The sequence below is a fragment of the Nicotiana attenuata genome, unplaced genomic scaffold (genome assembly GCF_001879085.1).
Source record: "Nicotiana attenuata strain UT unplaced genomic scaffold, NIATTr2, whole genome shotgun sequence".
NCBI classification, from domain to species: Eukaryota; Viridiplantae; Streptophyta; class Magnoliopsida; order Solanales; family Solanaceae; genus Nicotiana; species Nicotiana attenuata.
In genome coordinates, this window is record NW_017670325.1 from 149,154 (window position 1) to 166,583 (window position 17,430).

The 17,430-nt window shown below is 37.2% G+C and overlaps 1 protein-coding gene across 1 annotated transcript; it reads right to left on the reverse strand.

Annotated features, from left to right (window-relative positions):
- Window positions 1–161: 161 nt before the first annotated feature.
- On the reverse strand, window positions 162–1,667 carry LOC109237877 (non-specific lipid-transfer protein P5-like). Its single transcript, XM_019404271.1, has 2 exons — window positions 1,324–1,667; window positions 162–303 (listed from the first exon to the last, which is right to left on the reverse strand). Exons 1-2 carry the CDS (start codon window positions 1,665–1,667, stop codon window positions 162–164), a joined length of 486 nt encoding a protein of 161 aa, XP_019259816.1.
- Window positions 1,668–17,430: the final 15,763 nt, after the last annotated feature.

The window sequence follows — 17,430 nt, forward strand, 5'->3', positions numbered from 1 at the left end:
CAAATAACGCCAATATATATATATATATATATATATATATATATATATATATATATATATATATATATATATATATATATAAAAGCATCGACCGACTATTTACGTAGAGATTCCGAAGAATAAATAGTAAACTATTAGTAATATAGCTATAAAATTTACCCTCATGGGAGAATAACAAGAGGTTTCTTGTGGTGAATTGAATGGTTGTCATGATTAGGAATTGGTCTCTTGAAAGACATGATTCCTGTATTCTTGTATTTATTCAGCTTGAAGCCTTGAGTTGATGGTGATGAAGCCTTTAGTCTGCTCAATCAATCAAGCACAAAAAGTTAGAGAAAATGACACTGTATAGCCGCTTTTAAAATAAGTTGAAAATATATATATATATATATATATATATATATATATATATGTATAATCCGTCCGACCTATCCAAATTTGAGCAAGTTAAACTGGACATACTAACGGGTCAAGAAATTAAAAAATAGCCAGATTTACAAGTGGTCATTCAAAAATAGCCACAGTTTCAAAAGTAATCGAAATTTAGTCACTTTTCATGTCAAGACAAATCTGAACGAAAATACTGTTCAAAATCTGGGAAAATACTCTAGTATAATACACTGGAATTCCAGTATAATATACTGGAGTTCCAGTATAATACACCGGTCCAGCATAATATGCTGGAAGTTCATACACATGTGCACCGATCTCCAGTATATTATGCTGGAACTTTCCGTGTTGCAGTAAAATAGTGGCTATTTTTCAATGACTTTGCAAATGCTGGTTATTTTTGAATGATCAGTCCGAAAACTGGCTAGCCCATGCTATTTTTACAGTCATTTGAGCATAACTCGAGTTAGCCCATCTAAGAATCGGTGCCTAAGTTGGGTAGTCTATGTAACTCAAAATAGCCCATAAAATTTAATTACCAAAATAGAAAAAGATTGGGTATATGGTTGGTTTGATAGATACAATATAAATAAAAGAAAGAACAATGGTTGGTTTGATTGAAGGGAAGCCTTGAAGAAACGGGAAAGTTATATTCGTATGATCTGTAGGTTACTGGTTCGAGCAATAAAAGCAGCTACTGCCGGTAAGCTGTCTACATCTTGACCTAAGTAAATTTTGAGCGCGTCCCTATCCGTTTTTAACCCGCCAAATATATAGTATAGGCCGCTTATCTTAACCAAAAGAAATTTTGAGCATGCTTGAACCTTATAACCACTGTAACCCACCCAAAATTAATCCAATCCGCTCATTTAATTGATCAATCATTTATAAAATCAAAAGTACGCAAGAATTAAAAAGGGAGAGAGATATTACATTTTGCAATCAACATTTGGACCAATAGGAAGAGAAATATTAATGTTGCAAAGGTGAGGAATTTGCTTAACTCTTTCTTGAACTACTCCAATAGACAAAGCTTCTTTCTTGAGACATTCACATACATTTTTAAGCTTCAAATCATCATCATTAGTAGCTAATTTTTTCATTAATCCCTTAACACCATTGCAACAAGGAACACTAATATCACCTTTTCCCATTAAAAAACCCTTGCATGGCAAAAGCTTAATAATAGTATTTGGACATTCATTGCCATTAACGGAACTAATTGCAATAATTAGAGCAATAACCACAAACCCGAAAACAGAATTTGAACGACCCATATTTGCTTTTTTGATTGAAATAAATAAATTTGTGATGAAAAGTTAAAGATTTGTGTATATTTTTATAGTAGAAATTTTAGCTTGAAGTTCTTGAGCAAAAGTGTGAGTATGAGAAGTGTATGCATGAAAAATGCAACTTAATTAAAAAGAGTTATAGGTGAAAAGGGTTGGATTTTACATGTGAGCATGTAATTGTTAATAATGTGAACATTTGGACTATCTTATAGTAGCATAGAACATGTGTAATCCACTTGAAAACTTGTTTCTTTATTTTCAAGCAAATGATCATGTTATGTTTAAGTCTAATTGTATCTTTTGCCCTCCCTCTTATTGGAAGAAATATTCAGTCTTACCTTGAAAAAAGAAAAACCACTTTGAAATTGAAATCGATAAAACTCAATATATGTTTAGTTTGATTCATTTTATATATTTAGCTAGCAAAGTTATTTAATTAGTTGGTATAATCTTTTTCATTACCTTGATTCTAATCGAGCCATGAGCAACCCCACTAATACAAGATTAATGGAAACTTTTGTGATCAAAACCAGATATTGCTATTATTTGTAATTGAAATTATATTCATCAGCACTAGGGAAATCATCATTGCATATATCCGCTATAACATTTTCTAAGATAATCATTGATTTCTACCCCTTTTTTGGTGTTGTATTACTATGCCCTGGTATTGTTGGTGGAAAGTCGTTGACCCCCGACCCTTTTGGCGCACCAATACAATTGGTAAATTTATACCTTGGTGTTGTGGACGGATAATCGGTGATCTCTACCCCTTGATTTGGTGGTGCATCACCATAACCTAATATTAGGACTATGCCCTGGTGTTGTGGTTGGGGAATTGTTGGCCCCTGATCTTTTTGGTACACTAATACAATTGGTAAATTTATGCCCTTGTGTCGTGGACAGATAATCGGTGATCTCTACCCTTTTTTTTGGTGGTGGATCACCATGACCAATAACAGGACTATGCCCTGGTATTGTTGGTGGTGAGTCATTGACCCCGACCCTTTTGGCGCACCAATACAATTGGTAAATCTATGCCCTGGTGTTGTGGACGGATAATCGGTGATCTCTACCCCTTGTTTTGGTGGTGCATCACCATAACCAATATTAGGACTATGCCTTGGTGTTGTGGTTGGGGAATCGTTGGCCCCTGACCCTTTTGGTGCACCAATACAATTGGTAAATTTATGCCCCTGTGTTGTGGACAGATAATCGGTGATCTCTACCCTTTGTTTTGATAGTGCATCACCATGACCAATACCAGGACTATGCCCTGGTATTGTTGGTGGAGAGTTGTTGACCCCCGACCCTTTTGGTGCACCAATACAATTAGTAATTCTATGCCCTTGTGTTGTGGACATATAATCGGTGATCTTTACCCTTTGTTTAGGTGGTGCATCACCATGACCAATATCAGGACAGTCACACCCCTTTTTCCCGCCCCCAAAAAGATATAGAATGTTGTGGGTTAAAGAGTTTTTCCAATTAAAGTGACAAATTTGAGTAGGGATTATTTTATTTACAGAGTCGCCACTTGGAATTGATTTTTCGGTGTTTCAAGTCACCATTTATTTGAATCCCTAGTCAAAGAAAATTTTGACTCTATTTTTATCGGTCCGCGAAAATAAAGTTCGGGCAAGGAATTCTATTGACCGGGGAGAAGGTGCAAGGCATTCCCCGAGTCCCGTGGTTCTAGCACGGTTGCTTTATTGACTTAAACTTGGCTTGAATTAATTTGGATAAAACTGTAATTTTATTTGGTTTTCATGTTTTACCTATGTCCGCTTTTATTATTATAGAAAGATTTTAATAAAATTGTCCTGACCGCACCACGCAAGCGAATGTGCGACCGAGATGAATTTTATTTGATTTTTGTCATAACCGCGGACGCTACGCACGCGAATCCGCAGTCATGACGATAATTATTAGTACATCATTACCTTTGGAGAAAATTACTACATTCAAAGAAATTAGTTTTGAAAATTATTAAAAAGTCAACTATCGCGCTACACAAGCGAATCCGCGATTTTAACAAAAGATTAACTAAATTAAGAATTAACTAAAACTAATGGGCATGGTATGAGATTATTGAATTAATTTATCAAATGTTAAAACATAACGCTACGCAAGTGATTCCGTGAGTTAAAGCGCGCCTACTAATTGCCTAGCGCTTAAATTAATTAATTAAGAAAGCGATTAAATTATTTTAATTTGTAGTGGAGAAACTGATTTTTTATTGAAAATTAATTGTGAGACAAACATGGTATTGAAAGTTGGATCAGCCTTGTTAGCAAGTGAAAATGGGCCAGCTATGAAAATACACTTGGTATTGGGCTGCTGAAATTATTTACAAAAGGCCCAGCATCTTATTAAGAAGATATGGGCCTACTGAAATTACTAAAGGGAGATGAACCTTCTATTAAAATAGTTTGGACCAATCACGCTGGCCTAGTATTTCAGCCCAAAAAATTTTTCTATTTCTATTTTTGCAAACCCACTACCCAATATTATTTTTGTCTATTTTTATATTTTTAACCAACTATTTCTTAAGGGCCAACTAATATTTCTACTCATATATACCAACATGGCACTAATCAGACTACACACCCATTAGCAACATAAACACCTGGACTATTTAGTCGAAACTCAAAATTACGGCTGCTACTAAGCATAAAATCAGCAAACCAATAATGCTTTTAATGCTAAAGAAAATTTAACTATCATGGAGACATTATGTTGACTATGACATTTGAAGCTATAAGTCATTAATACATGAACCTTGGAAGTAAATCACAAAAATCCCAATTAAACAAACATGGTTAAAAATGAAGTCTTTATATTTTCCTTAACCGAGTAAACAACTTTGAATGTAAAGGGAACTTGAGTGACTTAACTAACTTCTACGATTCTAGCATATACTTAAAACATGAATAACAAAACTGAATAACATCCATTTCATGTAAAAGTATATCAACAAATTCAAAGAGCCGTGAGCGATCCATATCTTCAGTCATTCGATATCGAGAATCTGTAATACAAAGGTTCAAGGGTTACCTGATTTGTAATAAGATAAAATTCAGTAGTGAAAGGGTAGAAAATCAGCAACAAAGACAGCAGAAACAACGACGAAACAACAGTGAATCCGTGTTAAAACAGCCCAGAAATCTCACTAAAAGTAGTGATTCTTTTGAAGAAGGAACTCAAGAATCAAACTCTAAGACTCTTATATGTTTTTGAAAGATTTTGCACTCTAAGACTCAACCAAAACTCATGAATTTCAGCTTACTTTTCATGTGTTCAACTGCTGAAGTTTTTTATGTTTTTTGTGTTTAAGAAATTCTAAAAAATGTATGGAAGTGTGATGGAGTCCCCCGTTTAAATGTGCAGCCCTTAAATAGGCAAAGAAAAGAACTTTTTGGACAAATTTTGGTTCACCAAAAATCTGTCCAAAAAGGGACTGACTTTGTGTGCTAAAGGCTGTCCAAAAGGTGAAAGGACAGCCTGAAATCTGCTATAGCAGGAGCAAAGAGTCATTTCAGCCACCCTACTAAAAAGTAAGCTACTAGTACCCTATTTTATGATAAAATTATCTAAACTTCAGATTTTAACAACATCAATATCACCATATTGATTCAAACTAAACCAAGTATTAAGACATGTAATTAAACTTCAACACATGAACTATGAACCAACATGAGCAAACAAAAATCAGCTATTAAAGCCAAGCGAAACACACGCTATCACTGAAGCGATTTAACTAACCAAATAGACAAACACAATCAGAAATGGATTAATTAAAGAAACAAGACAGAACTTAATTCTAACTAAAATCCAAGAAAACAGAAAATTAATAACGGGGCAGAGGATTACGATTTTACCATATACTCGAGTGTCCGGGCAGTGACGATAGGCAGTGGTACGACTTCGACAAGCTTCTATTGTTGATATTCTCGAAACCAAAAACTCCGGCGAATCCGAGTCCGGTTTCAATGATATCAATGACACAACCTTGCTCGAGGCTGGTTTGAGAAGAGATACGAGACGCAGTGGTGGTTGAGGGGCGGCAGTGACGGCGGTGGATCGGCAATGGCGGCGGTAGATCGGCAGTAGGGGTGGTCGCCGGTGGTGGTGAGGTTTTTTGAGATTTTGAGTTGGAGATATGGAAAGACGGGGAGAAGAGGAGGCCGGTGGTGTAAAATTTTCGGAGTTTGGGTGGTGGGCGGCGGCTAGGGTTTCGGTTAAGCTTAGATCTACGGAGATTGAGAAGGGTTATGGGATTTTGGGGTCCGGATTCATGGAGAGGAGGTTGAGCGGAAGAAGTGGTGAAATTTTAGGGTGGTTTGGAGGTTGCCCACCGCCGGTGGGCGATTTCCGGCGGCGGAGCTGGGCGGCGCTGGGCAGACCTGGGAGAGAGAAGAGAGAGTGAGGAGAGAGGAAGAAGAAAAGAGAATAGGAAAAAGTGGGGGCCAAATTTCTGATCTTGAAGCCTTATATACATGAAGTGGAGAGTGAATTAGAACCCTTAGATCAAAGTGGTATGAACAGATGAGATTTAATCTCACCTCACTTATCAAAACGACGTAGTTTCAAGATAAAATTACGTCGTTTTGAGCTCTTTCTTGGCCAACCACCTACTGGACCGGGTATGGCCGAATTGGGCTCAAATTTTGGGCCAATTTTAACTAAAATATACTAGCCCAATCCCTTTTCCCTCTAATGAATTAAACTAAAAGTCTAATTCTCAAATCTCCAAACACACACAAAAATAATTATTCAAAACTACAATGTAAAAGAAAGAACGAAAATTAGGCATGTACAAGGACTATGTCCTGGTGTTGTGGTTGGGGAATAGTTGACGCCTGACCCTTTTGGTGCACCAATACAATTGCTAAATCTATGTCGTTGTCTTGTGGATGGGTAATCGTTGATCTTCACAACTTGTTTTGGTGCATCATGATAATTTGTAGAATCATGTTCTGGTCTTGCAGGTGAATAATCGTTGACCATCTGCTCCTTGTTTTGGTGTACTAAGGCCTCGTTTGGTTGCACTTAATGGAGGTATGAATCTTAATCATTCAGATCTCAGACATTAAGTGCGTTTGTTTTTAAAGTCTGAATCTTAATTATTCAGATCTTAATCATTAATTGTGTTTGTTTTTTTTACTTCACAACCACTTAATGGGTCTGAATAGGTCTGTATGATTAAGATCTATAACAAAGACTTAATTTCATTAAGATGCTATTACATATTCATTATTAACTGCCGCCACCGCCTACCATTATCAACTACCACCATGCCGCCACCACCACCATACTCAACCACCACGCCACCGTCATCCTCAATCATAGCCGCCACCATTATCAACCATCACCACCCACTATCCCCACCACTCCGACCACCATCATTCTCACCCACAATCAACAGTTATCCACCTCAACTATCACAACTGACCACCCAATCACCATCAACAACCACAGCCGGTACTGCCCATCTTATAACCTACCACCACCTTCCTCAGTCACAACTATTACCACCACCCACCACCACCATCCTCAATCATAATCGCCACCACTACCAATCACTACTAGCTACTAACATGAACCACCGTCATCAACCAAAACTACCACTGACCACCGCCTCTAGTCGACACCCATTAGCCGTCACCACCAACAACTATCATATTTTAAAAAACTATATATTTATTGATAGTATAGTAGATTAGTTAGTATTTCATTTGAATTTTATGTTTATTAATTTTCAAATAAAGATAAATTTTATACATTCAGATGTTAAAAATCAAACAATCTTAATTATTTCTATTCAGATCTTAATACACATCTTACTATATTCATATGTGTATTCACATTCAGATGTCTTAATCTTAATACACATCTTGATATTCAAATGTGTATTCAGATTCAGACGTCTTAATCTTAAAAAAAACAAAAAACGAATGAGGCCTAAGACCAATACCAAATCCATGCCCTACTCTTACATGCATGCTAGTACGTGAGGCTTTTTATGCCTCATTAGGATTAGTAAGGTAAGGTTTAGCCCAGTTTGCGTTGCTCTAGTCCTATGCCTTTGGAAAGTATCCAAATGGCTATTAGATTATATGCCCTCGTAAGATTTTGCCGGCAGCTACACTGTGATTCCTCTACATGAGGCTGCCATAAGGGCAATGTGAGGCGCAGAGGAGTGATTATATAGCCAAGGCATAGAGGCAACACAACTGGTGCTATTGTCCCCCTTATTTGTACTCTTCCTATGTGGTTCTTTTTTCTTTTTATTATTAATAAAACTAGCCCTAGGCACATGCCTAGTGGATTTGCTTTAAAAAAAAAAATACCAAATCTATGCCCTACTCTTATGGATGGATAATCGTTGATCTCTATCCCTCGTTTTGGACTATGACTCGCTCTTGGGGGTCCATAATCATCAATGGATCGACTCGTAGCGAAAGTTTTTGGTATAATATGATCAGGGACAATTATCAAAGCCAAAGAAAGAAATATTGTTAAAGAGATTGAGTAACGAACCATTATTTTAGTGATTGCCTATGTTTTCAGTAGTGAATGCAGAGCCATTAGATTGTTGCTATGTTATATAGTTGAAGTAGTGATTAATGTGATCATTTGAGATTATGCAACAAAATACAATAATCTTAGATACATTTATTATCCTCTGTGAGAGACTCAATTTTCTATTTAATTTAGATTACTTAGACATAAATGGAACTTGACTCATTTTAACCTTCATTATTCTTTCTTACCTGAAAAAGATATAGGAAAACTTCATTAGTTATAGTCCAAGAACTATTTCAGCTGCATTTTGGTTTATTTCTCGTGGATGGGTTCTGAATTTACCACATACAGTCATCAATACTGTTGGGTGTGCGAACAAAGTTCCACATTGGTAGCTGAAAAAATTGGGAGTCTACATATAAGGTATGGGGATCTCTTAATGGTGAGGGCCTTTTGGGGAAAACCGTGCAGGCTTGGCGCAAAGCGGACAATATCACACCATGTTAAGAGTGTCTTTGGGCTAGTTTATGTTGGATTTTAAAGGCATTGGGCTTCAAAGACTTTAAGCATTGGGCTTTAAAGTCTAAGAGTGTGAATTGGAAATGGTGGGAAATAAAATGGAGGGAAATGTTAATTTGAATGAAGTGAGCTTTTGACTTGCACTTTGTCCCTCATTGGTGAGGGACAACTACATTTGTGTGCTTATATATAGAATCACTTCTTATAGCTCTTAAAAGGAGTTGAAGAGAATGATCCCTCGCGCCGTCGTCGTCGCTCGCTCGGCTCGGCTTCGGCTTCGGCTTCGGATTTGGATCGATCGATAAGATTATTTTTGGACAAAATTTATTTAATAATTAATTAAATGCCAGAGCACTGCTGAAGATTCAGAAGGATAGTCTGGCCGCGGTCCTGGCGTAACCGCGGTAGGACCGCGCCAGAACCCTGCTGCAGATTCAGAGGGCCACTCTGGCCGCGGTCCTGGCGTAACCGCGGCAGGCCGCATAAACTTCTGAAAAAAGGCACCTTTTCCAGAACAAACATCACACCTCTTCCAATAATTGCCTATAAATTCTGAAGCATGGCTTCGTTTTTAACACACCAAAACACTACAGAACTTCCTTCTTTCTGAAAAAATACTGCATTCGAATTCGCAGTCTCTCTCTCTCAAATTCGTAAGTGTGATTTTGCTCCGTTCTTTAAGTTCGTTGGTATCCTGCAGTTTGTATTGCCACTGTTGCAGGAAGGTTTATTCCGTTTTATCCTGGGAGGATTTAATCCATTTCCTTGGCAACGTGTGAGGGGTTAAAATTCCTTAAGGACGCACAAGCAAATTGTGGACTCGGAATATTTCTTAATCTTTACTGTTTTTCCAATTTCTTTTATTCTTCTAACAGTTTTACTGATTTTATGTTTTAACACAGTAGCAACAATAAGCTTAAGGAATTTATTACTAACGTTTCTGTGTTGAAATATATATTAAACTGTTATCTATATTTTGTATACTGGTTTAGAGACTAAAGCCTTCGTGCTTTCTACTCCAATAATTGTTCTGTCCGGTTTAAAGTATATCAAAACTTTACCGGAATAATAAACGTACGGGTTTGAAGTATATAAAAACTTCACCATTGTTACGTGTTATATGTTTGGTTTGGTATTCAGTTTGAAGATATCAAAACTTCACCGATTTAACCAAGTTCTGTTTTGTTTCCAACTTTACAGAAAAATGACGAATGAAAACAAAACTAATGGAAATGTTGCGGGAACGGGTGCTACTGTTACAAATGTGGCTGCCTCGTCAAGCCGTTCAACTCCTGCTCATGCTATGGCACCAGCAGAAAAATCCGGAAAATTTTCCGGAATAAAGAAGGCTTCTGGACCAAAGAATTACCCAAGCAAGAAAAAGTTCAAGGGTAATTGCCACAGCTGTGAAAAATCTGGGCATAAGGCCGTGGATTGTCGTGCTCCAAAGAATGATGTACAAAAGAAAAAGAAGAAGAAGAATCAAGCAAACATGGTTGAAAATGTTGAAGACATGGAGGACTTGTGTGCCATGTTGTCTGAATGCAACTTGGTAGGAAATCCTAAAGAATGGTGGATTGATTCTGGAGCCACCCGCCATGTTTGTGCTAACAAGGAGTTATTTTCTTCTTATGCCCCCGCAGGACCCGACGAGACAATTTTCATGGGAAATTCGTCTACAGCCAAAATTGAAGGAGTTGGCAAGATTGCGTTGAAGATGACGTCGGGAAAGATTGTGACTCTAAACCAAGTTCTCCATGTTCCAGAAATTCGCAAGAATCTTGTGTCTACATCACTTCTTGTCAAGAATGGATTCAAATGTATTTTTGTTTCCAATAGTGTTGTACTAAGTAAGAATGATATGTATATAGGAAAAGGTTACCTGAATGAGGGCCTTTTTAAGCTAAATGTAATAGCAGTTCCTATCAATAAAGTTAATGTTTCTTCTTACTTACTTGTGTCAAATACTTTATGGCATTCACGCTTAGGTCACGTCAACTTCAAAACATTGCGAAAAATGATAAATTTAGACGTATTGCCAAAATTTGATTGCATTAATTTCAAATGTCAAATATGTGTGGAATCAAAGTATGCTAAGCATCCTTATAAGTTCGTTGAAAGGAATTCAAGTCCTTTAGACTTAATTCACACAGATATTTGTGACATGAAGTCAACACCATCTCGCGGTGGAAAAAAGTATTTTATTACTTTTATTGACGATAGCACAATATATTGCTATGTTTATTTACTTAATAGTAAAGATGAGGCAATTGATGCTTTCAAGCAATACAAGAGTGAAGTTGAAACACAACTAAACAAAAAGATCAAAATGATAAGAAGTGATAGGGGTGGAGAATATGAATCTCCTTTTGAAGAAGTATGTTTGGAAAATGGCATTATTCACCAAACAACTGCCCCTTACTCTCCACAATCTAATGGAATTGCGGAGAGAAAGAATCGAACGTTGAAAGAGATGATGAATGCGTTGTTGATAAGTTCTGGTTTACCACAAAACTTGTGGGGGGAAGCTATACTTACAGCTAACCGAATAATCAACCGTGTACCTCATAGTAAAACACAGTCCATTCCCTATGAAAAATGGAAAGGAAGGAAGCCCAGCTTGAAATACTTCAAAGTGTGGGGGTGTTTAGCTAAGGTACAAGTTCCTAAACCTAAAAGGGTTAAGATAGGTCCAAAAACGGTTGATTGTGTATTTATTGGATATGTAACCAATAGCAAGGCATATCGTTTTCTGGTTCATAAGTCAGAAAATCCTGAGATTCACGTTAATACGATAATAGAATCAGATAATGCTGAATTCTTTGAAACTATTTATCCGTATAAAAAGGGAAGTGAAGTGACCTACCAAAAGTCAAAACGACCTCGGGAGGAAATAACAGATGGTATGCCTAATGAGGAAAATCCGAGAAGAAGTAAACGTCAACGGACATCTACTTCATTCGGTCCAGATTTTCTGACTTTCCTGCTAGAAAATGAGCCTCGTACCTTCAAGGAATCAATGTCTTCCTCAGAAGCACAATATTGGAAAGAAGCTGTCAATAGTGAAATAGAATCCATATTGAGCAACCATACATGGGAATTGGTTGACTTCCTCCAGGTAACAAAACATTGGGTTCTAAATGGATTTTCAAGAAGAAAATGAAAGACGATGGTACTATTGACAAATACAAAGCAAGACTTGTTGTCAAAGGGTTTAGACAGCGAGAAGGTCTTGACTATTTTGACACATACTCGTCGGTAACAAGAATTACATCCATTCGGATGCTAATAGCGTTAGCCGCCTTGTATGGTCTTCAAATCCATCAAATGGATGTAAAAACAGCCTTCTTAAATGGTGATCCAGAGGAAGAAATTTACATGGACCAACCTGAAGGGTTTGTGGTTCCGGAAAAAGAAAAGAAGGTGTGTCGACTTCTTAAGTCCCTTTATGGACTAAAACAAGCACCCAAGCAATGGCATGCGAAATTTGATCAAACAATGTTGTCAAATGGGTTTAAGATTAATGAATGTGATAAATGTGTTTACATTAAGAACATTCCAAATCATATAGTCATTGTTTGCTTATATGTTGATGATATGCTAATAATGAGCAAAGACATTGCCGACATTCAAGCTACTAAGCGTATATTTGCTAATAAGTTTTATATGAAAGACTTAGGAGTTGCCGATGTAATTCTAGGAATTAAAATCCAGAGGACTCCTCAGGGTCTAGCTTTGTCTCAATCACATTACGTGAGAATGGTACTTGAAAAATTCAAACACTTGGAATTTAGAAGTGCAAGAACTCCAATTGACTTAAATCATCATCTTACAAAGAATAAAGGTGAAAGTACGTCTCAATTGGAGTATGCTCGTGTGTTGGGAAGCTTAATGTACATCATGAACTGTACACGACCTGATATAGCTTGTGCAATAAGTAAACTTAGTCGATTCACAGGTAATCCAAACAAACATCACTGGGTGGCAATGAAACAAGTTCTGGGATATTTGGAATATACCCAAGACTACGCTTTGCACTACAATAAATATCCTGCGGTTATCGAAGGATATAGTGATGCAAATTGGATAACCGGCTCAACAGAAACAAAGTCCACAAGTGGATATGTTTTTACTGTTGGTGGAGGAGCAGTTTCTTGGAAGTCTTCCAAACAAACGTGCATCGCTCGCTCTACAAATGGAATAAGAGTTTATAGCTTTGGATAAAGCCGGTGAAGAAGCTGAATGGCTTCGAAATTTCTTAGAAGACATTCCGTTCTGGCCAAAACCTTTGGCTCCTATTTGCATACATTGCGATAGTGAGGCTGCAATAGGACGGGCAGGGAGCGTTATGTATAACGGAAAGTCTCGTCATATACGACGAAGACATAACACCGTTAGACAACTACTTTCTAGTGGAATTATCACTATTGATTATGTAAGATCAAAGGATAATGTGGCGGATCCGCTTACAAAAGGCTTAACTAGAGAGGGAGTTGAGAAATCATCTAAGGGAATGGGACTATGGCCGAGGACAAGTCAACATGGCGGTAACTCTACCTAGAATTTTGGATGTTCCGAGATCTAGGTTCAAGGAGCTCAAACAAAGTTGTGATTGACCGGTTCAACATTGTCAAAGTAAAATCTTTGGTCCCTTCTCGTGATGAAGACAATGTTCAGTAACAAGGATAGAACTTTACACGTTCTTTAATGATTACCTAAGTTTGATGTGGTATTTATCAAATAGTGTCAATCTAAAGGATTACACGTTTAAGAATCACCTATGTAAGTGTGAAGTGGAAGCCGCTTCAATGAGAATTTTGTAAGGCCAATTCTCTACACACTTATGAAACCAGGCGGTGTTCATGGCTGAAACGAACACAACAATGAGAACCAAAAGACGGTTAAGGGTTGGTTGTGTGACATATGGTTGTCTAGGTATACACTAAAGTTCGACGGTTCAAAGATATCAAATCTACCGATTGACCGAGTATATCCGACATATGTTCACTACGGAAAGTTCAAAGGGAAACCTACTTATCCAGATGCGATTAATCCTTACTTGAAAATCACACAGCTTTCATCTATGATCATTCTTGTTACAGCCATTCCCATTCATGTGGGGGATTGTTGGACTTTAAAGGCATTGGGCTTCAAAGACTTAAAGCATTGGGCTTTAAAGTCTAAGAGTGTGAATTGGAAATGGTGGGAAATAAAATGGAGGGAAATGATAATTCGAATGAAGTGAGCTTTTGACTTGCACTTTGCCTCTCATTGGTGAGGGACAACCTCATTTGTGTGCTTATAAATAGAATCACTTCTTAAAGCTCTTAAAAGGAGTTGAAGAGAATGATCCCTCGCGCCGTCGTCGTCGCTCGCTCGGCTCGCTTCGGCTTTGGATTTGGATTTGGATTTGTCAAATGATCGATCGATAAGATTATTTTTGGACAAAATTTATTTAATTAATTATTTAATAATTAATTAAATGCCAGATCACTGGTGAAGATTTAGAAGGATAGTCTGGCTGCGGTCCTGGCGTAACCGCGGTAGGACCGCGCCAGAACCCTGCTGCAGATTCAGAGGGCCACTCTGGCCGCGGTCCTGGCGTAACCGCGGCAGGCCGCGTAAACTTCTGAAAAGGCACCTTTTCCAGAACAAACATCACACTTCTTCCAATAATTGCCTATAAATTCTGAAGCATGGCTTCGTTTTTATCACACCAAAACACTACAGAACTTCCTTCTTTCTGAAAAAATACTGCATTCGAATTCGCAGTCTCTCTCTCTCAAATTCGTAAGTGTGATTTTGCTCCGTTCTTTAAGTTCGTTGGTATCCTGCAGTTTGTATTGCCATTGTTGCAGGAAGGTTTATTCCGTTTTATCCTGGGAGGATTTAATCCATTACCTTGGCAACGTGTGAGGGGATTAAAATTCCTTAAGGACGCACAAACAATTGTTGACTCGGAATATTTCTTAATCTTTACTGTTTTTCTAATTTCTTTTATTCTTCTAACAGTTTTACTGATTTTATGTTTTAACACAGTAGCAACAACAGTTTAGCCCAACAACTGGTATCAGAGCCCAGGTTCAGCGGGACGAGTATGGAGATGGCGGAGTGATGATGCGTGGCGGCACGCACACAAGAAGAAGCTAGTTGCGGGCTTCGGTTGTCATAATATTCTAACAATGTGGGTGGCACACAGTAATCTCGAAAACTGACTTGTGGATCGTGGTAGTGGGCCACCTGGAACTTAGTTCGAGGGGGAGATTGTTGGGTGTGCGAACAAAGTCCCACATTGGTAGCTGAAAAGATTGGGAGTCTACATATAAGGTGTAGGGATCTCTTAATGGCGAGAGGCCTTTTGGGGAAAACCGTGCGAGCTTGGCCCAAAGCGGACAATATCACACCATGTTAAGAGTGTCTTTGGGCTAGTTTAGCCCAACAAATACCATATCTCATTTTAGTTAATGGAATATTCAAAATTAAATATTTATACATATTTAATTAAGTTCCTATGTGACTAGAAGGTGAGCCTTGGCGTAACTGGTAAAGTTGCTGTCATGTGACCAGGAGGTCACGAGTTCGAGCCGTGAAAACAGTCTCTTGCAGAAATGCAGGGTAAGACTGCGTATGATAGACCCTTGTGGTCCGGCACTTCCCCGTACCCCGCGCATAGTGGGAGCTTAGTGCACCAGGCTGCCCTTTTATTTAATGAAGTTCCTAATATCAATACTTAAGCAAAACTGACCGGGTTCGGCCGAGTCCGCTCACTATAGGCTAGCTCTGCCTCTAATGAAATATTGGTTTTTTGGATTTCAATATTCTATTTGTGTAAAATAATATCGTTTGCAACTTTTCCGAAAAGGATATATCAAATGTTGGTGATTTATTAGATATTAATTTGTTAAAAATTGTCCCCTAAATCTCTTAATTTTATGCGTATACAAAGCGTTTCATTAACAACTTATCAAACAAATTATAGATGCTAAGATTTACGAAGGGATCGAGAATAAGGCACTAGCAACCAAAGTGATCAAAATTGAATGATAGAATGATGAACAGAAAATAAATAGATCTGAGACGAACAAGCTAAGGATTGTAATTGTGTAGTAAGTAGGCTCGAGCCTGGTATGGAGTTGCTTTTGTTAGGAAGCGCTCTATTCTAAATTTGAGATTTTACGACGCGAATGTGAATTTAGTCGGGTCCTAACGTAAGTACCAAACACCAGATCAGAAACATAAGAATTAGAGAGAAAAAGAGAGCGGTTCTACTTATAGTTTGTGTTCACATGTCATTATTGAGCATTCTTAATTAATTAAAAAAAAAGTACAATGTTCTAATTTGCTTCAATCTTTAGTTTGATTCATTTTTACGTATTTACGAAATTACTTTACTTCATAATCCTGACCCAAATTACGAAGAATAAACAACAACAATAACAACAACGATCCAGTAAAATCTCACTAGTAGGTCTGGGTACGAAGAATAAACAACCTAACTTTATATTCATTAGGATCAAGACTAGTAAAACATGCATGTAATCAAGAAGCAATTTTTTAAGCAAATTTTTTGCTATTAATTGAAATTGAAATTCACCAACTTTACACAGTACAATCATGATTAATGCAGACACATCTCACAAAATTTACCAAAATAAATGATTTAATTTATCCTTGCGTTGGTGCATCATTGATCTCTATTCCTTGTTTTGTCACATCATAATCAATTGCAAGATCATGCATTGGTCTCGTGGGTGGGTAATCGTTGATCTCTGCCCCTTGTTTTGCCACACCGTGATCAATTCCAAGACCATGCACTGGTCTCGTGGGTGGGTAATCGTTGATCTCTGCCCCTTGTTTTGCCACACCGTGATCAATTCCAAGACCATGCACTGGTCTCGTGGGTGGGTAATCGTTGATTTCTACCCCTTGTTTTGGCGCGCTAAAATCATTATGATGTCCATGGGGTGGGCAAACATAGAATTCTTCACTTTCTTTTAGTTCTTCACCTTTATTACTAAGACAATGACTTGCTCTTGGGGGACTATAATCTTCAATTTGGATTAAAGATCTAGAGTGGCCATAATTAGGGACAATTATCAAAGCCAAAGTAAGAAATGTTGTTAAAGAGATTGAGTAAGTGGCCATTTTTGTAAACTTTTTGGCTATGTTTTGTAGTGAGTGTAGAACCATTCAAGTTGTTGCTACATTATATAGTTGAGATAGTGATGAATTTGATCTCAGTGGATGCAAAAAACATTAAATGATTTTTCCCTATTTGTTCAATCTTTTGTGGATTGAGTTATTCGATATCTGTGTTGATATTTGCATTTATGATTCTTTTTGAGTGATGCTAAAACTTCATTAATTATAGTCAAAGAACCATTTTAATTGCATTTTGGTTTATTTCTTGTGGATGAGTTTCTTTGTTATTTTTATATTTTACTGAACAAAAGTTATCTAAAGGTCACATACAATTTTTTGACCAAAAAACTATTTCATCAAAAACCTCACTCCATGTGTTAAGTTATGTTTATCTTAGTTAACCAGAATTTAATTCATTGTGCTTAATTTAGATCATTTTTTCGTAAATTTCCTTTCTGTTTTGTATATATAATATATTTACACCGTTTAGTATTATGTCTTTTTATTTATTTATTTATTTTCTACTAACTTCAAATACTATTTTTTTTCTTCCACGGGT